The 26,907-nt window shown below is 44.9% G+C and overlaps 2 protein-coding genes across 3 annotated transcripts in view; one reads left to right on the top strand and one right to left on the bottom strand.

Annotated features, from left to right (window-relative positions):
- Window positions 1-9,297, bottom strand: part of NDC80 (NDC80 kinetochore complex component) — a 59,045-nt gene extending 49,748 nt beyond the window's left edge. For both annotated transcript variants that reach the window (XM_038747157.1, XM_038747158.1), the window contains exon 1: window positions 9,054-9,297. The gene's annotated coding sequence lies outside the window, so the exon portion shown is untranslated. The remainder of the gene's footprint in view (window positions 1-9,053) is intronic.
- A 255-nt stretch (window positions 9,298-9,552) lies between these two features.
- METTL4 (methyltransferase like 4) overlaps window positions 9,553-26,907 on the top strand; it is a 48,695-nt gene continuing 31,340 nt past the window's right edge. The window contains exons 1-4 of the mRNA XM_038746552.1: window positions 9,553-9,653; window positions 18,137-18,238; window positions 21,270-21,705; window positions 23,229-23,291. Coding sequence (XP_038602480.1) covers window positions 21,340-21,705; window positions 23,229-23,291 — 429 coding nt within the window. The 5' untranslated portion in view covers window positions 9,553-9,653; window positions 18,137-18,238; window positions 21,270-21,339. The remainder of the gene's footprint in view (window positions 9,654-18,136; window positions 18,239-21,269; window positions 21,706-23,228; window positions 23,292-26,907) is intronic.

The raw sequence follows: 26,907 nt of genomic DNA, 5'->3' as shown, positions 1-26,907 counted from the left end.
CTACCCAACAGTGGGCTCACAGTCTAAAAGGGGGAGACAGAGAAAAAAAAAACCAAACATACTAACAAAATAAAATAAATAGAATAGATATGTACAAGTAAAATAGAGTAATAAATATGTACAAACATATATACATATATACAGGTGCTGTGGGGAAGGGAAGGAGGTAAGGCAGGGGGGATGGAGAGGGGGACGAGGGGGAGAGGAAGGAAGGGGCTCAGTCTGGGAAGGCCTCTGCACATAGTAAGCGCTCAATAAATACGATTGATGATGATGATGATGATCTACCCCCCTCCCCGCCCCACTGCACTTGTGTCTATTTGTACATATTTATTACTCTACTTGTTTCATTAATGATGTGTATACAGCTATAATTCTATTTAATTATATTGACGCCCATCTACTTGTTTGGCTTTGTTGCCTGTCTCCCCCTTCTAGACTGTGAGCCTTGTTGGGTGGGGATTGTCTCTATCACCGATTTGTACTTTCCAAGAACTTAGTAGGGTGCTCTGCCCACAGTAAGCGCTCAATAAATACAATTGAATGAATGAATGAGCCTGAAAATCTGCCCTTTTCGCTACGACGCGCTTCTCCTCCTCCACCACCGCCACAGCCCAACTCGGACCTTTCCCTAAACTCAAACGTAATAAGGCCCTGCTGAGAGCTCACCTCCTCCAGGAGGCCTTCCCAGACTGAGCCCCTTCCTTCCTCTCCCCCTCGTCCCCCTCTCCATCCCCCCATCTTACCTCCCTCCCTTCCCCACAGCACCTGTATATATGTGTATATGTTTGTACATATTGATTACTCTATTTATTTTACTTGTACATATCTATTCTATTTATTTTATTTTGTTAGTATGTTTGGTTTTGTTCTCTGTCTCCCCCTTTTAGACTGTGAGCCCACTGTTGGGTAGGGACTGTCTCTAGATGTTGCCAATTTGTACTTCCCAAGCGCTTAGTACAGTGCTCTGCACATAGTAAGCGCTCAATAAATACGATTGATGATGATGATGATGGTAATACGGAGAAGCAGTGTGACCAAGTGAGAAGAACACAGCATGGTTCAGTGGAAAGAGCCCGGTCATGGGTTCTAATCCCGGCTCTGCCGCTGGTCAGCTGTGTGACCTTGGGCAAGTCACTTCACTTCTCTGTGCCTCAGTGACCCCATCTGTCAAATGGGGATTAAGATTGTGAACCCCATGAGGGACAACCTGATCTCCTTGTATCCCTCCCAGCGCTTAGGACAGTGCTTCACACATAGCGCTTAACAAATGCCATTAAAAAACAAAACAGGCCTGGGAGTCGGAGGGCCTGAGTTCTAATCCCGGCCCCACCACGGCTCCACTGTGTGACCCTGGGCAAGTCACTTCACATCTCTGAGAAGCAGCGTGGCTCGGTGGAAAGAGCCTGGGCTTTGGAGGCAGAGGTCAGGGGTTCGAATCCCGGCTCCGCCGGTTGTCAGCTGTGTGACTTTGGGCAAGTCACTTCTCTTCTCTGGGCCTCAGTTCCCTCATCTGTAAAATGGGGATTAAGACTGTGAGCCCCCCCGTGGGACAACCTGATCACCTTGTAACCTCCCCCAGCGCTTAGAACAGTGCTTTGCACATAGTAAGCGCCTAATAAATGCCATTATTATTATTATTATTGTTATTACTATCTCTGTGCTCCCTCATCTGGAAGGGATTCAATACCTATTCTCCCTCCTATCTAGACCGTGAGCCCACGTGGGACAACCTGCTTACCTTGTGTCTCCCCCAGTGCTTAGAACCGTGCTTGGCACATAATAATAATAATTATAATGGCATTTATTAAGCGCTTACTACGTGCAAAGCACTGTTCTGAGCACTGGGGAGGTGACAAGGTGCTCAGGTTGTCCCACGGGGGGCTCACAGTCTTCATCCCCATTTGACAGATGAGGGAATTGAGGCCCACAGAAGTTCAGTGACTTGCCCACAGTCACACAGCTGACAATTGGCGGAGCTGGGATTTGAACCCATGACCTCTGACTCCAAAGCTTACTCTGGAGTCAGAGTAAGCGCTTAACAAATAGCATTATCATTATTATTATTATCTCCTCCAAGAGGCCTTCCCTGACTAAAACCTCCTTTCCCCTTCTCCCATTCATTCAGTCGTATTTATTGCAGCATCACTTTGATTTACTCCCATTATTCACCCCCCGCCCCCCAACCCCACAGCACTTATATCCATCTCCGTCATTTATTTATTTCTATTAATAGCTGTATCCCCCCAACCTCCAGACTGTCAGTTTGCTGTGGGCAGGGACTGTATATATGTTTGTACATATTTATTACTCTATTTATTTATTTTACTTGTACATATCTATTCTCTTTATTTTATTTTGTTAATATGTTTGGTTTTGTTCTCTGTCTCCCCCTTTTAGACTGTGAGCCCACTGTTGGGTAGGGACTGTCTCTATATGTTGCCAACTTGTACTTCCCAAGCGATTAGTACAGTGCTCTGCACACAGTAAGCGCTCAATAAATACGATTGATTGATTGATTGATTGACTGTGTCTGTTTATTGTTCTACTAACTCTCCCAAGCATTTAGTGCAGTGCTCTGCATACAATTAGCACAATAAATACGAGGGATTGACTGTGGTGCTCAATCAATACGATGGACTGACAGTGATGCTCAATAATCATAATAACCAATAAATACAATTAATTCATGGACTGACGAATTCACGGATTCCCGAAGGCGCTCAATAAATACGAGGGATTGACTGGTGCTCAATACATATGAGGGATTGAAGGTAGCGCTCAATAAATGAGATGAATTTACAAATTCACGACAGTGCTCCATAAATACGAGCGATTGACTGTGGTGCTCAATAAATACGAGGGATTCACGGTAGCGCTCCCTAAGTACAATGAATTTATAAATTTACGAATTCACGATAGCGCTAAATATGAGGGATTGACTGTGTCGCTCAAAAACTACAAGGGATCAAAGGTAGCGCTCACTAAATACAATGAATTCGGGGATTTACAAAAGCGCTCAGAAAACAGGAGGATTTCATTCATTCAATCGCATTTATTGAGCGCTTACTGTGTGCAGAGCACTGTACTAAGCACTTGGGAAGTACAAGTCGGCAACATATAGAGACGGTCCCTATTCAACACTGGGCTCACAGTCTAGAAGGGGGAGACAGACAACAAAACATTTACAAGAGCGCTCAGTAAATAGGACGATTTGACGGATTTATGAAAGCGTTCAGTAAATAGGCTGATTTAAAAAAGTTACAAAAGTGCTCAGTCATTGCGGTTTTAGGGATTTACGAGCGCTCAGTAAATAGGATGATTTGACAGATTTCCGAAAGCGCTCAGTAAACAGGAGGATCTTACGGATTTGGGAGCGCTCAGTAAATAGCTGATTTTATAGATTTATGAAAGCGCTCAGGAAATAGGCTGATTTTAAGAAGTTCAGTCATGACGATTTCTCAGCGCTTACAACAATGCTCAGCACCTAGTGTTTAACAAATACCACCATTGACAAATTGCCAAAAGCGCTCAGTAAATAGGAGGATCTGACGGATTTACGAGTGCTCAGTAAATAAGAGGATCTGACGGATTTAGGGACGCTCAGTAAATAGGCTGATTTGGCAGATTTCCGAGCACGCTCAGTAAATGGACTGATTTTAAGGAGTTACGAAAGCACTCAGCAAATAGGACGCTTTTACCAATCTAGGAGAGCGCTCAGTAAACAAGACGATCGGACGGATTTAAGAGCACTCAGTAAATAGGCTACTTTGACAGATTTATGAAAGCGCTCAGTAAATAGGCTGCTTTTAAGGAGCTACGAAAGTGCTCAGTCATGACGATTTCCCAGTGCTTACAACAGTGCTCAGCACCTAGTAAGCGCTTAACAAATACCACCGTTTATGAACTGCCGAAAGCGCTCAGTAATAATAATACTAATAATGATGGAATTTATTAAGCACTTACTATTTGCAAAGCCCTGTTCTAAGCGCTGGGCGGATACAAGATGATCAGGTTGTCCCACATGGGGCTCACAGTCTTCATCCCCATTTTACAGATGAGGGAACTGAGGCGAAGTGAAGTGACTTGCCCAGTCACCCATCTGACAAATGGCGGAGTCGGAATTCGAACCCACGACCTCTGACTCCCAAGCCCGGGCTCTGGCCACTAAGCCACACTGCTTCCTTGAAAATAGGACTTATGAAAGCGCTCAGTAAATAGGGTGATCTGATGGATTTAGGGGAGCTCAGGAAATAGGCTGCTTTGACGGATTTATGAAAGCGCTCAGTAACCAGGCTGATTTTAAGGAGCGATGAAAGCGCTCGGTCACGACCGTTTGATGGATTGCCCAAAGCGCTCAGTAAAGAAGCAGTGTGGCTCAGTGGAAAGAGCCCGGGCTTTGGAGTCAGAGGTCGTGGGTTCAAATCCCAGCTCCGCCAACTGTCAGCTGCGTGACTTTCCCAAAGTCACTTCATTTCTCTGTGCCTCAGTTCCCTCATCTGTCAAATGAGGATGAAGACTGCGAGCCCCCCGTGGGACGGCCTGATCACCTTGTAGCCTCCCCAGAGCTTACAACAGTGCTTTGCACATAGTAAGTGCTTAATAAATAATAATAACAAGTGATAGCATTTATTAATGAGAACAATAGCATTTATTAATGATAATACTAGCATTTATTAATAACTAATAATAACAATGATAGCATTTATTAAGCGCTTACTTTGTGCAAAGCACTGATCTAAGCACTAGGGAGGATACAATAATAATAATAATAACAATGATGGCATTTATTAAGCACTTACTACGTGCCAAGCACTGTTCTAAGTGCTGGGGAGGTTACAAGGTGATCAGGTTGTCCCACGTGGGGCTCACAGTCTTCATCCCCATTTTCCAGATGAGGGGACTGAGGCCCAGAGAAGTGAAGTGATTTGCCCAAAGCCACACACCTGACAGTTGGTGGAGCTGGAATTAGAACCCATGACCTCTGACTCCAAAGCCCGGGCTCTTTCCACTGAGCCACGCTACTTCTATCATTAATAAATGCCATCATTATTATTAATTCATTCATTCAATCGTATTTATTGAGCGCTTACTGTGTGCAGAGCACTGTACTAAGCGCTTAATAATAATGATGGTATTTGTTAAGCGTTTACTATATGCAAAGCACTATTCTATGTGCTGGGGGGATACATACAGCTAACAATTGGCAGAGCCGGGATTTGAACCCATGACCTCTGACTTCAAAGCCCGGGCTCTTTCCACTGAGCCAGCTGCTTCTTCTTAATAGGACGATAATAATAATAATAATGACATTTATTAAGCGCTTACTATGTGCAAAGCACTGTTCTAAGTGATGCGGGGATACATACAGCTGACAATTGGTGGAGCCAGGATTTGAACCCATGGCCTCTGACTCCAAAGCCCAGGCTCCTTCCACCGAGCCAGCTGCTTCTCCTTAATAAATAGGATGGTAATAATAATAATAATAGTAATGAGGATGGCATTTCTTAAGCACTTACTATGTGCAAAGCACTGTTCTAAGCGCTGGGGTAGATACAAGGTAATCAAGTTGTCCCCCGTGGGGCTCACAGTCTTAATCCCCATTTTACAGATGAGGTAACTGAGGCCCAGAGAAGTGAAGTGACTTGCCCAAAGTCACACAGCTGACAATTGGCGGACCTGGGATTAGAACCCACAACCTCTGACTCCAAAGCCTGGGCTCTTTCCACTGAGCCACGCTGCTTCTATCATTAATAAATGCCATCCTTTGTGCTTTGCACATAGTAAGCGCTTAATAAACGCCATCATTATTATTATCCTTATTATTAATTCACTCATTCAATCATATTTATTGAGAGTTTACTGTGTGCAGAGCACTGTACTAAGCACTTAATAATAATGATGATGGTATTTGTTCAGTGCTTACTACGTGCAAAGCACTGTTCTAAGCGCTGGGGAGGTTACAAGGTGATCAAGTTGTCTCACAGGGGGCTCAGTCTTCATCCCCATTTTCCAGATGAGGGAACTGAGGCCCAGAGAAGTGAAGTGACTTGCCCAAAGTCACCCAGCTGACAAGTGGCCAAGGTGGGATTTGAACCCACGACCTCTGACTCCAAAGCCCGGGCTCTTTCCACTGAGCCACGTTGCTTCTATCATTAATGCCAGCATTATTATTATTAATAAATAGGATGACCTGACGGATTGACGAGTGCTCAGTACACAGGCCGACTTGGGAGACTGAGGAGCGTGCTGAGGGACCACGGCTTTCCAAAAGCGCTCAGTAAATAGCGCTCCTCCTCCCTCTCCCCCCTTCCCCCCACCTTACCTCCTTCCCCTCCCCACAGCACCTGTATATATGTTTGTACAGATTTATTACTCTATTTTACTTGCACATATTTACTATTCTATTTATTTTATTTTGTTAATGTGCTTTGTTGTCTGTCTCCCCCTTCTAGAGAAGCAGCGTGGCTCAATGGAAAGAGCCCGGACTTTGGAGTCAGGAGTCATGGGTTCGAATCCCAGCCCCGCCACTTGCCAGCTGTGTGACTTTGGGCAAGTCACTTCACTTCTCTGGGCCTCAGTTCCCTCATCTGTAAAATGGGGATTGAGACTGTGAGCCCCAGGTGGGACAACCTGATCACCTTGTATCTACCCAGCGCCTAGAACAGTGCTAGACATAGTAAGCGCTTAATGAATACTATTATATTATTATTAAGAGCACGGGTTTAGGAGTCAGGGATCGTAAATTCTAATCCCAGCTCCTCCACTTGTCTGACTTGTGGGCAAGTCAGTTCACTTCTCTAGGCCTCAGTTACCTGTTACTTCATCTGTAAAACGGGGATGAAGACTGAGAGCCCCCCGGTGGGACAACCTGATCACCTTGTAACCTCCCAGCATTTAGACAGTGCTTTGCACATAGTAAGTGCTCAATAAATGCCATCATTATTATTATTATTATTACTTTCTGTGCCTCAGTTCCCTCACCCGTAAAATGGGGATGAAGACAGAGCCCCCTGTGGGACAACCTGATCACCTTGTAACCTCCCCAGTGCTTAGAACAGTGCTTTGCACATAGCAAGCGGAATGCAATCATCATTGTTATTTTCTGGGCCTCAGTTCCCTCACCTGTAAAATGGGGACGAAGACTAAGAGCCCCTCATGGGACAACAACCTGATCACCTTGTAACCTCCCCAGCACTTAGAACAGTGCTTTGCACACAGTAAGCGCTTAATAAATGCTATTATTATTATTCTAGAGTGTGAGCCCACTGTTGGGTTGGGACCGTCTCTAGATGTTGCCAACTTGTCCTTCCCAGGCGCTTAGTACAGTGGTCTGCACACAGTGAGCGCTCAAAAACTACGATTGAATGAATGAATGACATAGGATCAAGCGCTCAAAACTACGATTGAATGAATGAATGACATAGGATCAAGCGCTCAAAAACTACGACTGAATAAATGAATGAATGAGGATCAAGTGCTCAAAAACTACGACTGAATGAGGATCAAGCGCTCAAAAAATACGATTGAATGAATGAATGACATAGGATCAAGCGCTCAAAAAATACGATTGAATGAATGAATGAAATAGGATCAAACGCTCAAAAATACGGCTGAATGAATGAAATAGGATCAAGCGCTCAATCAATCGTATTCATTGAGCACTTACTGTGCACAGATCACTGTACTAAGCGCTTGGGAAGTACAAGCTGGCAACATATAAAGACGGTCCCTACCCAACAGCGGGCTCACAGTCTAGAAGGGGGAGACAGACAACAAAACAAAACATATTAACAAAATGAAATAAATAGAATAGATATGTACAAGTAAAATAGAGTAATAAATCAGTACAAACATATATACAGGTGCTGTGGGGAAGGGAAGGAGGTAAGGCGGGGGGGATGGAGAGGGGTGGATTGAATGAATGAATGAATTAGGATCAAGCGCTCAAAAATACGACTGAATGAATGAATGAAATAGGATCAAGCGCTCAAAACTGTGATTGAATGAATGAATGAATTAGGATCAAGCGCTCAAAAATACGATTGAAATGACTGAATGAATGAAATAGGATCAAGCGCTCAAAAACTACGATTGAATGAATGAATGAGGATCAAGCGCTCAAAAACACGACTGAATGAATGAATGCAATAGGATCAAGCGCTCAAAAACTACGATTGAATGAATGAATGAATGAAGGAGGATCAAGCGCTCAAAAATATGCTTGAATGAATGAATGAGGATCAAGCGCTCAAAAACTACGACTGAATGAATGAATGAGGATCAAGCGCTCAAAAACTACGATTGAATGAATGAGTGAATTAGGATCAAGCGCTCAAAAATACAATTGAATGAATGAATGAGGATCAAGCGCTCAAAAACTACGATTGAATGAATGAATGAAATAGGATCAAGCGCTCAAAAACTACGATTGAATGAATGAAGGAGGATCAAGCGCTCAAAACTACGATTGAATGAATGAATGAAATAGGATCAAGCGCTCAAACACTACGACTGAATGAATGAGGATCAAGCGCTCAAAAACTACGATTGAATGAATGAATGAATGAAGGAGGATCAAGCGCTAAAAAATACGCTTGAATGAATGAATGAGGATCAAGCGCTCAAAAACTACGACTGAATGAATGAATGAGGATCAAGCGCTCAAAAACTACGATTGAATGAACGAATTAGAATCAAGCGCTCAAAAATACAATTGAATGAATGAATGAGAATCAAGCGCTCAAAAACTACGATTGAATGAATGAATGAAATAGGATCAAGCGCTCAAAAACTACGATTGAATGAATGAAGGAGGATCAAGCGCTCAAAACTACGATTGAATGAATGAATGAATGAAATAGGATCAAGCGCTCAAACACTACGACTGAATGAATGAGGATCAAGCGCTCAAAAACTACGATTGAATGAATGAACTAATTAGGATCAAGTGCTCAAAAACTACGATTGAATGAATGAATGAAAGAAATAGGATCAAGCGCTCAAAAACTACGGTGGAATGACTGAACGGGTGAAATAGGATCCGGTCTTACCGAGTTCGGAGGTCGCCGAGCAGGCGGGCGGACACGAAGGCGTTGGGAAAGCGGTGGGGCCGGAGGAGTTTTTAGGGATGGAGGAGATGCCTCAGGTGAGGAGAAAGGAGAGGAGAACCCCCTCAATGGCGGCGACCGCCCCCGTTACCTCAGCCATCACCAGCCCCCCCAAGATGGCCGCCAGCGGCTTTTCCGCCGCCCGCCTTTCAAAATTCGCGCCCGGCGCCTCCGTCATCACGCCGCGACGTGCGTGCGCGCGCGCCCCCCGCCCGCCTTGGCGTCCCCTCGTCGCGGGGGGGGGGGGGGGTCCGCGACGTGCGTGCGTGCGCGCCCCCGCCCGCCTTGGCGTCCCCTCGTCGCGGGGGGGGGGTCCGCGGCGTGCGTGCGTGCGCGCCCCCGCCCGCCTTGGCGTCCCCTCGTCGCGGGGGGGTCCGCGACGTGCGTGCGCGCGCGCGCGCGCGGACGCCGGAAGTGCCTCACGCCCCCGCACCAAGATGGCGCCGCCTCCTCAGCCTCGCGCCCCGGGTCCGTCGGACTCTGTACTGAGCGCCTTCCCCAGTCCCTCAGATCCGCCTATTTACTGAGCGCTCCCCCAACCCCGTAAGCTCTCTAAACTTTCCCCCTTGACGGAGCGCTCCTGAATCCTTAAGATCGTCTTGGGGTTGGGTTTTTTTTTCTTTAATCTTTATTGTTTTCTCCTTCCTTCCTTCATTCACTCAACGGTATTTATTCATTCATTCATTCAATCGTATTTATTGAGCGCTTCCTGTGTTGCCAACTTGGACTTCCCAAGCGCTCAGTACAGTGCCCTGCACACAGGAAGCGCTCAATAAATACGATTGATTGATTGATTAATAAATACGATGGAGTGAATTTAATCTTTAGTGTTTTCTCCTTCCTTCCTTCCTTCATTCATTCACTCAACGGTATTCATTCATTCATTCATTCGACCGTAATTTAATCTTTAGTGTTTTCTCCTTCCTTCATTCATTCACTCAACGGTATTCATTCATTCATTCATTCATTCGATCGTATTTATTGAGCGCTTCCTATGTTGCCAACTTGTCCTTCCCGAGCGCTCAGTCCAGTGCTCTACACACAGGCAGCGCTCAATAAGTACGATTGATTGATTGATTAATAAATACGATGGAGTGAATTTAATCTTTAGTGTTTTCTCCTTCCTTCATTCATTCACTCAACGGTATTCATTCATTCATTCATTCGGTCGTATTTATTGAGCGCTTCCTGTGTTGCCAACTTGTCCTTCCCGAGCGCTCAGTACAGTGCTCTGCACACAGGAAGCGCTCAATAAATACCATTGATTGATTGATTGATTAATAAATACGATGGAGTGAATTTAATCTTTAGTGTTTTCTCCTTCCTTCATTTATTCATTCACTCAAAGGTATTCATTCATTCATTCGATCGTATTTATTGAGCGCTTCCTAGGTTGCCAACTTGGACTTCCCAAGCGCTCAGTACAGTGCTCTGCACACAGGAAGCGCTCAATAAGTACGATTGATTGATTGATTAATAAATACGATGGAGTGAATTTAATCTTTACTGTTTTCTCCTTCATTCATTCACTCAACGGTATTTATTCATTCATTCATTCGATCGTATTTATTGAGCGCTTCCTAGGTTGCCAACCTGTCCTTCCCGAGCGCTCAGTACAGTGCTCTGCACACAGGAAGCGCTCAATAAATACGATTGATTGATTGATTGATTATTAAATACGATGGAGTGAATTTAATCTTTAGTGTTTTCTCCTTCCTTCCTTCATTCATTCAACGGTATTCATTCATTCATTCGACCGTATTTATTGAGCGCTTCCTGTGTTGCCAACTTGTCCTTCCCAAGCGCTCAGTACAGTGCTCTGCACACAGGAAGCGCTCAATAAGTACGATTGATTGATTAATAAATACGATGGAGTGAATTTAATCTTTAGTGTTTTCTCCTTCCTTCATTCATTCACTCAATGGTATTCATTCATTCATTCATTCGATCGTATTTATTGAGCGCTTCCTGTGTTGCCAACTTGGACTTCCCGAGCGCTCAGTACAGTGCTCTGCACACAGGAAGCGCTCAATAAGTACGATTGATTGATTGATTAATAAATACGATGGAGTGAATTTAATCTTTACTGTTTTCTCCTTCCTTCATTCATTCACTCAACGGTATTTATTCATTCATTCATTCGATCGTATTTATTGAGCGCTTCCTAGGTTGCCAACCTGTCCTTCCCGAGCGCTCAGTACAGTGCTCTGCACACAGAAGCGCTCAATAAATACGATTGATTGATTGATTAATAAATACGATGGAGTGAATTTAATCTTTAGTGTTTTCTCCTTCCTTCATTCATTCACTCAATGGTATTCATTCATTCATTCATTCGATCGTATTTATTGAGCGCTTCCTGTGTTGCCAACTTGGACTTCCCGAGCGCTCAGTACAGTGCTCTGCACACAGGAAGCGCTCAATAAGTACGATTGATTGATTGATTAATAAATACGATGGAGTGAATTTAATCTTTACTGTTTTCTCCTTCCTTCATTCATTCACTCAACGGTATTTATTCATTCATTCATTCGATCGTATTTATTGAGCGCTTCCTGTGTTGCCAACCTGTCCTTCCCGAGCGCTCAGTACAGTGCTCTGCACACAGAAGCGCTCAATAAATACGATTAATTGATTGATTAATAAATACGATGAAGTGAATTTAATCTTTATTGTTTTCTCCTTCCTTCCTTCATTCATTCACTCAATGGTATTCATTCATTCATTCGATTGTATTTATTGAGCGCTTCCTGTGTTGCCAACTTGGACTTCCCGAGCGCTCAGTACAGTGCTCTGCACACAGGAAGCGCTCAATAAGTACGATTGATTGATTGATTAATAAATACGATGGAGTGAATTTAATCTTTACTGTTTTCTCCTTCCTTCATTCATTCACTCAACGGTATTTATTCATTCATTCATTCGATCGTATTTATTGAGCGCTTCCTAGGTTGCCAACCTGTCCTTCCCGAGCGCTCAGTACAGTGCTCTGCACACAGGAAGCGCTCAATAAGTACGATTGATTGATTGATTAATAAATACGATGGAGTGAATTTAATCTTTAGTGTTTTCTCCTTCCTTCATTCATTCACTCAACGGTATTCATTCATTCATTCGATCGTATTTATTGAGCGCTTCCTAGGTTGCCAACTTGGACTTCCCAAGCGCTCAGTACAGTGCTCTGCACACAGGAAGCGCTCAATAAGTACGATTGATTGATTGATTGATTAATAAATACGATGGAGTGAATTTAATCTTTAGTGTTTTCTCCTTCCTTCATTCATTCACTCAACGGTATTCATTCATTCATTCATTCGATCGTATTTATTGAGCGCTTCCTAGGTTGCCAACTTGTCCTTCCCGAGCGCTCAGTACAGTGCTCTGCACACAGGAAGCGCTCAATAAGTACGATTGATTGATTGATTGATTAATAAATACGATGGAGTGAATTTAATCTTTAGTGTTTTCTCCTTCCTTCATTCATTCACTCAACGGTATTCATTCATTCATTCATTCGATCGTATTTATTGAGCGCTTCCTGTGTTGCCAACTTGGGCTTCCCAAGTGCTCAGTACAGTGCTCTGCACACAGGAAGCGCTCAATAAGTACGATTGATTGATTGATTGATTAATAAATACGATGGAGTGAATTTAATCTTTAGTGTTTTCTCCTTCCTTCATTCATTCACTCAACCGTATTCATTCATTCATTCATTCGATCGTATTTATTGAGCGCTTCCTAGGTTGCCAACTTGTCCTTCCCGAGCGCTCAGTACAGTGCTCTGCACACAGGAAGCGCTCAATAAGTACGATTGATTGATTGATTAATAAATACGATGGAGTGAATTTAATCTTTAGTGTTTTCTCCTTCATTCATTCACTCAACAGTATTTATTCATTCATTCGATCGTATTTATTGAGCGCTTCCTGTGTTGCCAACTTGTCCTTCCCAAGCGCTCAGTACAGTGCTCTGCACTCAGGAAGCGCTCAATAATCAATCAATCAATCGTATTTATTGAGCGCTTACTATGTGCAGAGCACTGTACCAAGCGCTTGGGAAGTACAAATTGGCATCACACAGAGACAGTCCCTACCCAACAGTGGGCTCACAGTCTAAAAGTACGATTGATTGATTGATTGACTAATAAATACGATGGAGTGAATTTAATCTTTAGTGTTTTCTCCTTCCTTCCTTCATTCATTCACTCAACGGTATTCATTCATTCATTCGATCGTATTTATTGAGCGCTTCCTAGGTTGCCAACTTGTCCTTCCCGAGCGCTCAGTACAGTGCTCTGCACACAGAAGCGCTCAATAAATACGATTAATTGATTGATTAATAAATACGATGAAGTGAATTTAATCTTTATTGTTTTCTCCTTCCTTCCTTCATTCATTCACTCAATGGTATTCATTCATTCATTCAATCGTATTTATTGAGCGCTTCCTAGGTTGCCAACTTGTCCTTCCCGAGCGCTCAGTACAGTGCTCTGCACACAGGAAGCGCTGAATAAATACCATTGATTGATTGAGCGCTTACTGTGTGCAGAGCACTGGACTCAGCGCATGTCTGCTGTGTGCCCTCGGGCAAGTCACTTCACTTCTCTGGGCCTCAGTTCCCTCATCTGTAAAATGGGTGTTAAGACTGTGAGCCCCCCGTGGGACAACCTGATCACCTTGTAACCTCCTCAGCGCTTAGAACAGTGCTTGGCACATAGTAAGCGCTTAATAAATGCCATTATTATTATTATTATTATTATTATTATGCTTGGGAACTTTTCTCCCCCTGCGCTTAATACAGTCTAATCTCCACCCCCCCCCAACTTACCTCCTTCCCTTCCCCACAGCACCTGTATATATGGATAGATGTTTGCACGTATTTATTACTCTATTTATTTTACTTGTACATATCTATTCTATTTATTTTATTTTGTCATATTTATTACTCTGTTTATTTTACTTGTACATATCTATTCTATTTATTTCATTTTCTTAGTATGTTTGGTTTTGTTCTCCGTCTCCCCCTTTTAGACTGTGAGCCCGCTGTTGGGTAGGGACCGTCTCTATATGTTGCCAACTTGGACTTCCCAAGCGCTTAGTACAGTGCTCTGCACACAGTAAGCGCTCAGTAAGTATAATTGATTGATTGAGCGCTTACTGTGTGCAGGGCACTGTGCTAAGCGCCTGGGAACTTTTCTCCCCCTGCGCTTAGTACAGTTTAATCTCCACCCCCCCCACCTTACCTCCTTCCCTTCCCCACAGCACCTGTATATATGGATAGATGTTTGCAAGTATTTATTACTCTATTTTACTTGTACATATCTATTATATTTTATTTTGTCATATTTATGGCTGTATTTATTTTACTTGTACGTATCTATTCTATTTATTTTATTTAGTTAATATGTTCGGTTTTGTTCTCTGTCTCCCCCTTTTAGACTGTGAGCCCACTGTTGGGTAGGGACTGTCTTTATATGTTGCCAACTTGTCCTTCCCAAGCGCTTAGTCCAGTGCTCTGCACACAGTAAGCGCTCAATAAATACGATTGATTGATCTCCCTCCTCCCCATGCCCCCCTCCTACCTCCTTCCCTTCCCCACAGCACCTGTATATATGTTTGTACATATTTATTACTCTATTTATTTATTTTACTTGTACATATCTATTCTATTTATTTTATTTTGTTAGTATGTTTGGTTTTGTTCTCCGTCTCCCCCTTTTAGACTGTGAGCCCACTGTTGGGTAGGGAGCATCTCTAGATGTTGCCAACTTGGACTTCCCAGGCGCTTAGTACAGTGCTCTGCACACAGTAATAGCTCAATAAATACGATTGATTGATTGAGCGCTTACTGTGTGCAGAGCACTGTGCTAAGCGCCTGGGAACTTTTCTCCCCCTGCGCTTAGTACAGTTTAACCTCCATCCCCCCCGCCTTACCTCCTTCCCTTCCCCACAGCACCTGTATATATGGACAGATGTTTGTACTGATTTATTACTCTATTTATTTTGCTTGTACATATCTATTCTATTTATTTTATTTTGTCATTTATTACTCTATTTTACTTGTACGTATCTATTCTATTTATTTTATTTTGTTAATATGTTCGGTTTTGTTCTCTGTCTCCCCCTTTTAGACTGTGAGCCCACTGTTGGGTAGGGACCGTCTCTATATGTTGCCAATTTGGACTTCCCAAGCGTTTAGTACAGTGCTCTGCACACAGTAAGTGCTCAATAAATACGATTGATTGATTGAGCGCTTACTGTGTGCAGAGCACTGTGCTAAGCGCCTGGGAACTTTTCTCCCCCTGCGCTTAGTACAGTTTAATCTCCACCCCCCCCCACCTTACCTCCTTCCCTTCCCCACAGCACCTGTATATATGGACAGATGTTTGTACTGATTTATTACCCTATTTATTTACTTGTACATATTCATTCTATTTATTTTATTTTGTTAATATGTTTTGTTTTGTTGTCTGTCTCCCCCTTCTAGACTGTGAGCCCGCTGTTGGGTAGGGACCGTCTCTAGATGTTGCCAACTTGGACTTCCCAAGCGCTTAGTACAGTGCTCTGCACACAGTAATAGCTCAATAAATACGATTGATTGATTGAGCGCTTACTGTGTGCAGAGCACTGTACTCAGCGCATGTCTGCTGTGTGCCCTTGGGCAAGTCACTTAACGTCTCTGAGCCTCAGTTCCCTCATCTGTAAAACGGGGATTAAGACTGTGAGCCCCCCGTGGGACAACCTGATCACCTTGTACCCTCCTCAGCGCTTAGAACAGTGCTTTGCACATAGTAAGCGCTTAACAAATGCCATTATTATTATTATTGGGAACTTTTCTCCCCCTGCGCTTAGTACAGTTTAATCTCCACCCCCCCACCTTACCTCCTTCCCTTCCCGAAAGCACCTGTATATATGGATATATGTTTGCACGTATTTATTACTCTATTTATTTTACTTGTACATATCTATTCTATTTACTTTATTTTGCCATATTTATTACTCTATTTTACTTTTGCGTATCTATTCTATTTATTTTATTTCGTTAATTTGTTTTGTTTTTTTGTTTGTCTCCCCCTTCTAGACTGTGAGCCCGCTGTTGGGTAGGGACCGTCTCTATGTGTTGACAACTTGGACTTCCCAAGCGCTTAGTACAGGGCTCTGCACACAGTAAGCGCTCAATAAATTCGATTGATTGATTGATTGATCACTTACTGTGTGCAGAGCACCGTACTGAGCGCTTGGTAACTTTCCTCCCCCTGCGCTTAGTACAGTTTAATCTCCATCCCCCCCCACCTTACCTCCTTCCCTTCCCCACAGCACCTGTATATATGGATATATGTTTGTACAGATTTATTACCCTATTTATTTATTTTACTGGTACATATCTATTCTGTTTATTTTATTTTGTTAATATGTTTTGTTCTCTGTCTCCCCCTTCTAGACTGTGAGCCCACTGTTGGGTAGGGACCGTCTCTATGTGTTGCCAACTTGTACTTCCCAAGTGCTTAGTCCAGTGCTCTGCACACAGTAAATGCTCAATAAATACGATTGATTGATTGATTGATCACCTTGTAACCTCCCTAGTGCTTAGAACTGTGCTTTGCACATAGTAAGTGCTTAATAAATACTATCATTATTATTATTGTAGACTGTGAGCCCACTGTCGGGTACGGACCGTCTCTATATTTTGCCAACTTGTACTTCCCAAGCGCTTAGTACAGTGCTCAGCACTCAGTAAGCACTCAATAAATACAATTGATTGATTGATTAATCTCCCCCCTCCCCCTCCCCATCCCCCCCCACCTTACCTCCTTCCCCTCCCCACCGCACCTGTATATATGTCAATATGTTTGTACAGATTTATCACTCTATTTTACCTGGAAATATTTATTCTATTTATTTTATTTTGTTAATATGTTTTGTTTTGTTGTCTGTCACCCCCTTCTAGACTGTTGGGTAGGGACAGTCTCTAGATGTTGCAAACTTGTACTTCTCAAGCGCTTAGTACAGAGCTCTGGACACAAGCGCTCAATAAATACGACTGAGTGAATGAATTGTCCTGTTTACTGAGCGCTGTCGGAAATCCGTCAGATCCTCCTATTTACTGGGCGCTCTCCTGAATCCGCCAAATCGGCCTATTTACCTAGCGCTTTCGGGAGTCTTTAAGATAGTCCCATTTGCTGAGCACTTTCAGAAATCCATTAGGTCCGCCTATTTACTAAGCTCTTTGGAAATCCTTAAGATCGTCCTATTTACTGAGCGCTTTTAGAAATCCATCAGATCTGCCTATTTACTGAGTGCTTTCGGAAATCCGTAAATTTGTCCTATTTAATGAGCGCTCCTGAATCCTTAAGATCGTCCTATTTCCTGAGCACCTTTGGAAATCCGTCAGATCCTCTTATTTACTGAGCTCTTTCGTAAATCCTTAAGGTTGTCCTGTTTACTGAGCGCTCTCCTAAATCTGCCAAATCGGCCTATTTACTGAGTGCTTTCATAAATCTGTCAAATCAGCTTATTTACTGAGCGCTCTCCTAAATCAGTAAAGCATCCTACTTACTGAGCGCTTTCAGAAATTTGTAAAAATCGTCATGACTGAGCGCTTTTGTAGCTCCTTAAAATCAGCCTATTTATTGAGTGCGTTCAGAAATCCTTAAAGTCAGCCTATTCACTGAGCACTTTCAGAAATCTGTCAAAGCAGCCTGTTGACTGAGCACTCCTAAATCTGTCAGATCATCCTATTTATTGAGCACTTTCATAAATTCATAATGAAATAAGATTGAATGAGTGCTTTCATAACTTCTTCAAATCAGCCTGTTTACTGAGCGCTGCCACAAATCCGTCAAACCGTCCTATTTACTGAGTGCTCTCGTAACTCCTTCAAAGCGTCCTATTTACTGAGCGCCCAGAAATCCGTCAGATCGTCCTATTTGCTGAGTGCTTTTGGAAATTCGTTAAACCGTAGTGACTGAGCGCTTTGCAACCCCTGAAAATCAGCCTATTTACTGATGACTTTTGTCAATCGGTCAGGTGGTCCTATTTGCTGAGGCCTCCCAGCCCCACTCCATCCAATGTCTGGTCGACTCCCACTCTCCGGCGCTCAGAACTGATTGGTGTGACCTGCCCCGAAAGGTAAGGGAGGATACGTTTCTTCCTGGGGTTGGAGGGCATGGGCGGGAGAGATAATAATAATAATGGTATTTGTTAAGCGCCTACCATGTGCCAAGCAGGCTCCCTCCAGGCTTGCATCTCCTCCTGCCTCCAGGACATCTCCATCTGGATGTCTGCCTGCCACCTAAAGCTCAACATGTCGAAGACTGAACTCCTTGTCTTCCCTCCCAAACCCTGCCCTGTCCCTGGCTTTCCCATCACTGTTGACGGCACTACCATCCTTCCCATCTCACAAGCCCGCAACCTTGGTGTCATCCTCGACTCCGCTCTCTCATTCACCCCTCACATCCGAGCCGTCACCAAAACCTGCCGGTCTCAGCTCCGCAACATTGCCAAGATCCGCCCTTTCCTCTCCATCCATACTGCAACCCTGCTCATTCAAGCTCTCATCCTATCCCGTCTAGACTACTGCATCAGCCTCCTCTCCGATCTCCCATCCTCGTGTCTCTCCCCACATCAATCCATACTTCATGCTGCTGCCCGGATTGTCTTTGTCCAGAAACGCTCTGGGCGTGTCACTCCCCTCCTCAAAAATCTCTAGTGGCTGCCTGTCAACCTTCTAATCAAGCGAAAACTCCTCACTCTCGGCTTCAAGGCTGTCCATCCATCCCCTCGCCCCCTCCTACCTTACCTCCCTTCTCTCCTTCTCCAGCCCAGCCCGCAACCTCCGCTCCTCCGCCGCTAATCTCCTCCCCGTGCCTCGTTCTCGCCTGTCCCGCCATCGACCCCCGGCCCACGTCCTCCCCCGGGCCTGGAATGCCCCCAATCCCTCTGCCCATCCGCCAAGCTAGCTCTCTTCCTCCCTTCAAGGCCCTGCTGAGAGCTCACCTCCTCCAGGAGGCCTTCCCAGACTGAGCCCTTTCCTTCCTCTCCCCCTCGTCCCCCTCTCCATCCCCCACATCTTACCTCCTTCCCTTCCCCACAGCACCTGTATATATGTTTGTACGTATTTATTACTCTATTTATTTTACTTGTACCTATCTATTCTATTTATTTTATTTTGTTAATATGTTTGGTTTTGTTCTCTGTCTCCCCCTTCTAGAGTGTGAGCCCACTGTTGGGTAGGGACTGTCTCTAGATGTTGCCAACTAGTACTTCCCAAGCGCTTAGTACAGTGCTCTGCACACAGGAAGCGCTCAATAAATACGATCGATTGATTGATTGATTGACCTGGGTCTGGGCCCGGCAGCTGCTTGGTCCCCAGGTAATAATAACGACCGGTATTTGTTAAGCGCTTCCTATGCACCAGCACTGTTTGAAGCGCTTGGGGCGATGTGAGGTCGTCAGGTTGTCATTCAGTTGTATTTATTGAGCGCTTACTGTGTGCAGAGCACTGTACTAAGCGCTTGGGAAGTCCAAGTTGGCAACATCTAGAGACAGTCCCTACCCAACAGTGGGCTCACAGTCTAGAAGGGGGAGACAGAGAACAAAACCAAACCTACTAACAAAATAAAATAAATAGAATAGGTATGTACAAGTAAAATAAATAGAGTAATAAATATGTACAAACATATATACATATATACAGGTGCTGTGGGGAAGGGAAGGAGGTAAGATGGGAGGGACGGAGAGGGGGATGAGGGGGAGAGGGAGGAGGGGGCTCAGTCTGGGAAGGCTTCCGAACATGTGGGATGTGATCACCTTGTATCCCCCCCAGCGCTTAGAACAGTGCTTTGCACATAGTAAGTGCTTAACAAATTCATTCATTCATTCAATTGTATTTATTGAGCGCTTACTGTGTGCAGAGCACTGTACTAAGCGCTTGGGAAGTACAAGTTGACAACATACAGAGATGGCAACAAATGCCATCATTGTTACCCAAGTGCTTAGTACAGTGCTGTGCGCACAGAGTGCCAGAGCCTCAATAAATACGATCGATTAAAATCTTCAACCCTAGGTGGGATGACTCAAAGGAGTTTGAATTAGTTGGGATGGCTAAAAGAGTGTGAATTAGCAGGCTGGCTAGGGAACCCTCCTACCCTGAAGAAGCTCCTGTGCAAGGCCTGGTGCTCAGAAGGACCTGGATTCTAATCCCGGCTCCACCACTCGTGTGCTGGGTGACCTCGGAGAAGTCCCTTCGCTTCTCTGGGCCGCAGTTCCCTCGTCTGCAAAATCCTCCTCCTCATCAATCGTATTTATTGAGCGCTTACTGTGCGCAGAGCACTGTACTAAGCGCTTGGGAAGGACAAGTTGGCAACATATAGAGACAGTCATCATCATCATCAGTGGTGTTTATTGAGTGCTTACTGTGTGCAGAGCACTGTACTAAGCGCTTGGGAAGTACAAGTTGGCAACATATAGAGACAGTCATCATCATCATCAGTGGTGTTTATTGAGCGCTTACTGTGTGCAGAGCACTGTACTAAGCGCTTGGGAAGTACAAGTTGGTAACATAGAGACAGTCATCATCATCATCAGTGGTGTTTATTGAGCGCTTACTGTGTGCAGAGCACTGTACTAAACGCTTGGGAAGTACAAGTTGGCAACATATAGAGACAGTCATCATCATCAATGGTGTTTATTGAGTGCTTACTGTGTGCAGAGCACTGTACTGAGCGCTTGGGAAGTACAATTTGGCAACATATAGGGACATCCCCTACCCAACAGTGGGATCACAGTCTAAAAGGGGGCTCACAGTCTAAAATGGGGATTAAGAGTGTGAGCCCCGTGCGGGACATGGACTGAGTCCAACCTGACATCCTTGTGTCTACCCCAGCCCTTTTTTCAGTGCCTGGCCCGTAGTACACGCATAACAAACGCCATTAAAAAGACAATATCTCCAGAATTAGCCCCCCACGCACTAAAACCTGGACCCCAAATGCTCTGTCAGTCGCAGGCTCGCTTTTAAATATTGTTATTGAATCTCCTGTCTCCTGCGTGGGACACCCTGATTATCTTGTACTACCCCAGCTCTTTGCACGTAGTAAGCGCTCAACAAATACCATTGTTATGATTATTAATAAACCAAATTGATGTTTTTATCCCCATGCAGGAAGATGGAAATATTGCCCTGAGAAGTTGGGCTGGAGGTTTCACTCCCAAACTCAGAAGTCAAGCCCAAAATGTCCGTGGTGTGCCAGTGTTCAGCCGGCTGGCTGCTGGATCACCTGGCCTTCGTCAACGAGGCCGGCTACCAACTCCGCCAGGACAGTCGCCCTCCGGCCCCAAACGCCGGGAATTCCTCTCCCGCGGCTCCGAATCCCGCCTCGGCCTCGCTCGGGACCGATCGAAGGCCGGGGGAAGAAACCCCGGGGCGAAAATACGTATTTCGAGCCGAACTGTTCCGGGTCGATAAGCCGCACGTGGCTGCAGCCGTGGGTTGGGAAAATCCACCGGGACGCGCGGAGTGGGATTCCAAGGAAGGAAACGGCGGCGGGGAGAAGGAGGTAGATGGAGGAGGTCGGCGATCCCTCCCAGCCGCTCCGAAGGTACAGGGTTGATTGCGGAAATATACCGTCTTGACCGTAGGCTCGTTGTGGGCAGGGAATGTATCTGTTTCTTGTTGGATTGTACTCTCCCGGGCGCTTGGTACAGTGCTCTGCACACCGTAAGTGCTCAATTGGGTGAATATTTTATCATCTGGAAGCCCACTAGATAATAATAATTGCTTTTTTATGGTATTTGTAAAGCTCTTACTATGTGCCAGGCGCTGTACTAAACGCTGGGTAGATGCAAGCCAATCAGGTTGGACACAATCCCCGTCTCACATGGGGAAGCAGCCTGGCCTAAGGGGAAGCAGTGTGGCCTAATGGCTAGAGCCCAGGCCCGGGTGTCAGAAGGATCCGGGTTCTAATCCCCGCTCCGCCACTTGTCTGCTGTGTGACCTTGGGCAAGTCGGTTCGCCTCTCTGGGCCTCAAGTCCCCTCATCCGTCAATTGGGGATTCATTCGTTCGTTCAATCATTTATTGAGCGCTTACTGTGTGCAGAGCACTGTACTGAGCGCTTGGGAAGTACCGGTCGGCAACATCTAGAGACGGTCCCTACCCAACAGCGGGCTCACAGTCTAGAAGGGGGAGACGGACAACGAAACAAAACACGTGGACAGGTGTCAAGTCGTCAGAGCAAATAGAATTAAAGCTAGGTGCACATCATTGACAAAATAAATAGAATAGTAAATATGGACAAGTAAAATAAATAGAGTAATTAATCTGTGCAAACATATATACAGGTGCTGTGGGGAGGGGAAGGAGGAGGAGGGGAAAAGGGGGCTCATCATCAATCGTATGTATTGAGCGCTTACTATGTGCAGAGCACTGTACTAAGCGCTTGGGAAGTACAAATTGGCAACATATAGAGACCGTCCCTACCCAACAGTGGGCTCACAGTCTAAAAGGGGGAGACAGAGAACAAAACCAAACATACTAACTAAATAAAATAAATAGGATTGATATGTACAAGTAAAATAAATAGAGTAATAAATATGTACAAACATATATCCATATATACAGGTGCTGTGGGGAAGGGAAGGAGGTAAGATGGGGGGATGGAGAGGGGGGCGAGGGGGAGAGGAAGGAAGGAGCTCAGTCTGGGAAGGCCTCTTGGAGGAGGTGAGCTCTCAGAACGGTGAAGACTGTGAGCCCCACGTGGGTCAACCTGATTACCTTGTATCCACCCCAGTGCTTAGAACAGTGCTTGACACATAGTAAGTGCTTAACAAGTTATTATTATTATCATTATTGTTATTATTATTATTATTATTATTATTATCCTTCTGATTCCCAGACTTAGGCTCTATCTGCTAGTCCACCCTGCTTGGTACAGCGTTCTGCACACAGTAGGCACTCAATCATTTAGATGGAAAAACAGTACTACCGATACTTTTGAAGGAATGACGTGTGCAATGAAAAGGTAGAACAAGAGAAAACCATTTTGTGCCCTAAGCCCGTCACGATTCATTTGCAATATATAGCAGGAGAGCTAATTTTCTTTCTGAATTTTGTCACTTTTTAGAAGCGAAAACGATGCTCTGCGTTCAACCAAGGGGAATTGGATGCCATTGAATACCATTCAAAGGTAAGTTGGATGTTTGTAGCCGTTACGTTTGAAAATGCAGGTTGAAATGGTTTAGAACCTCTAGTGAATGACATCTGTCAGTCAATCAATCAATCGATTGTATTTATTGAGCGCTTACTGTGTGCAGAGCACTGTACTAAGCGCTTGGGAAGTCCAAGTTGGCAACATATAGAGACGGTCCCTACCCAAGGCAGTCGGATTTATTGAGCGCTTAATGTGTGCAGATCATTGTACTAAAAACTTGGGAGTGTGAGCCCACTGTTGGGTAGGGACCGTCTCTATATGTTGCCAACGTGTACTTCCCAAGCGCTTAGTACAGTGCTCTGCACACAGTAAGCGCTCAATAAATACGACAATGAATGAATGGGAGAGGACAATGTATCAGACACGTTCTCTGCCCACAACGAGCTTCCAGTCTAGAAGGAGAGACAGACGTTAATAAAAAGAAATGACAGGCATGGACATAAGTGATATGGGGCTGGGACGGGGGATCATCATCATCATCATCAATCGTATTTATTGAGCGCTTACTATGTGCAGAGCACTGTACTAAGCGCTTGGGAAGTACAAATTGGCAACATATAGAGACAGTCCCTACCCAACAGTGGGCTCACAGTCTAAAAGGGGGATGAAAAAAGGGAGCAAGTCAGGGTGATGCAGAAGGGAGTGGGAGAAAAGGAAAGGAGGGCTTAGTCAGGGAAGGCCTCTTGGAGGAGATGGCCCTTCAGTGAGAAGCAGCGGGGCTCACTGGAAAGAGCCCGGGCTTTGGAGTCAGAGTTCATGGGTTCAAATCCCGGCTCTGCCGCTTGTCAGCTGTGTGACTTTGGGCAAGTCACTTCACTTCTCTGGGCCTCAGTTCCCTCATCTGTAAAATGGGAGTTAAGACTGTGAGCCCCACGTGGGACAACCTCATCACCTTGATGATGATGATCATCATCATCAATCGTATTGAGCGCTTACTGTGTGCAGAGCACTGTACTAAGCGCTTGGGAAGTCCAAGTCGGCAACATATAGAGACAGTCCCTACCCAACAGCGGGCTCACAGTCTAGAAGGGGGAGAGAACAAAACCAAACAGATTAACAAAATAAAATAAATACAAATTTGCTACTATTGTGGTTTTGTTAAGCACTTACTAGACTCTGCCCCTTCTAGACTCTGAGCCCGTTGGGTAGGGACCATCTCTATATGTTGCCAACTTGGACTTCCCAAGCGCTTAGTACAGTGCTCTGCACACAGTAAGCGCTCAATAAATACGATTGAATGGATGAATGAACTTACTGTCTGACAAGCCCTGGACCAAAGCAGTGGAGCAGACAGAGTGCAGTTAATGCAGTGCAATGCAGTGCAACGAGAAGCAGCATGGCGTAGTGGATAGATCCGGGGGCCTGGGAATCAGCAGGTCGTGGGTTCTAATCCTGGCTCGGCCACTTGTCCGCTGCTTGGACAACCCGCTGTCGAGTAGGGACCGTCTCTATAAGTTGCCAACTTGTACTTCCCAAGCACTTAGTACAGTGCTCTGCACACAGTAAGTGCTCAATAAATGCGATTGAATGAATGAATGAATGGGCCTCGGTGACCTTATCTGTAAAATGGGATTGCGACTGTGAGTGCACAGAAGGGGTAAGGACTGTGTCCAACCTGATTTGCCTGTATCCGCCCCAGCACTTAGTACAGTGCTTGGCACATAGTAAGCGCTTTCTAGACTGTGAGCCCATTTCCAGACTGGGAGCCCGTTGTTGGGTAGGGACCGTCTCATTATGTTGCCGATTTGAACTTCCCAAGCGCTTAGTACAGTGCTCTGCACACAGTAAGCGCTCAATAAATACGATTGAATGAATTAATACCATTATTATTATTATTATATATTCTTGCAGTCAGAATAGTGATTATAAGATTGCTGTGGTCATGGACTATGTCTGATATATTGTACTCTCTGAAGCGCTTAATAATGATGATGATGGCATTTATTAAGCGCTTAATAATGATGATGATGGCATTTATAAGCACTTACTAATTTATTAAGCATTTATTAAGTGCTTAATAATAACAATGATGATGGCATTTATTAAGCACTTACTATGTGCAAAGCATTGTTCTAAGTGCTGGGGACAGGGTAATCAGGTTGTCCCACTGGGGGCTCACAGGCTTCATCCCCATTTTGCAGCTGAGGGAACTGAGGCCCGGAGAAGTGACTTGCCCAGAGTCACCCAGCTGACGATTGGCGGAGCCGGGATTTGAACCCGCGACCTCGGACTCCAAAGCCCGGGCTCTTTCCACGGAGCCACGCTGCTCAGTGCTTAGTACAGTGCCTGGCACAAAGCGAGCGCTTTAACAAATACCAGTAAAAAAATAGGAGCAGATTGGACACAGTCCCTGCCATTGTACTCTTCCCAGTTGAGGTTGTAGAGGAGCTTCACACATCCTCAGCTCCTGGGGAGAAGTGGAGACCCCTCCGTTGCTCCTGTTGGGGCAACTTACGTCCCTCTCGGGGACAATCTTTTTCCAAGTGTCACTATTCTCAAGAATTTCCCCTTTCCAAGAATTTCCTCTTTCCAAGCTGCAGTCAGTTATCCTTTTCGGGAAGCAGCCCGGCCTAGTGGCTAGAGCCCGGGCCTGGGGATCGGAAGGTCACGGTTCTCATTCCTGCCCTGCCAAATGTCTGCTGCGTGACCTCGGGCCAGTCATTTCACTTCTCTGGGCCTTAGTTCCCTCATCTGGAAAATGGGGATGAAGACCTTGAGCCCTATGTGGGGCAGGGACTGTGTCCGACCCGATTATCTTGTATCTACGTCAGGGCTTAGAACAGTGGCTGGCACATAGTAAGCGCTTAACAAGTACCATAATTATTACCATTACCATTAGTACCATCATCATCATTGTTATTATTAAGCACTTCATCATCATCAATTGTATTTGTTGAGCGCTTACTGTGTGCAGAGCACTGTACTAAGCGCTTGGAAGTACAAGTTGGCAACATATAGAGACTGTCCCTACCCAACAGTGGGCTCACAGTCTCCCAACAGTGGGCTCAGAGTCTAAAAGGGGGAGACAGAGAACAAAACCAAACATACTAACAAAATAAAATCAATAGAATAGATATGTACAAGTAAAATAAATAAATAAATAAATAGAGTAATAAATATGTACAAAATATATACATATATACAGGTGCTGTGGGGAAGGGAAGGAGGTAAGATGGGATGGAGAGGGGGACGAGGGGGAGAGGAAGGAAGGGGCTCAGTCTGGGAAGGCCTCTTGGAGGAGGTGAGCTCTCAGTAGGGCCTGGGCACTTACTATGTGCAAAGCACTGTTCTAAGCGCTGGGGACAGGGTAATCAGGTTGTCCCACTGGGGGCTCACAGGCTTCATCCCCATTTTACAGATGAGGGAACTGAGGCCCGGAGAAGTGAAGTGACTTGCCCAGAGTCACCCGGCTGACAATTGGCGGAGCCAGGATTTGAACCCATGACCTCGGACTCCAAAGCCCGGGCTCTTTCCACTGAGCGCTTAACAAGTACCATAATTATTACCATTATTATATCTAACACTTTCAAACTTCTTAGAAAAAGGTAGAGTCTTTTTTCCCCACTAAGATTAATAAAGTTCTCTGCTAGAG

The sequence above is a fragment of the Tachyglossus aculeatus genome, chromosome 5 (genome assembly GCF_015852505.1).
Source record: "Tachyglossus aculeatus isolate mTacAcu1 chromosome 5, mTacAcu1.pri, whole genome shotgun sequence".
In the NCBI taxonomy this organism is placed as follows: Eukaryota; Metazoa; Chordata; class Mammalia; order Monotremata; family Tachyglossidae; genus Tachyglossus; species Tachyglossus aculeatus.
This window is presented reverse-complemented; position numbering and strand designations above follow the sequence as displayed.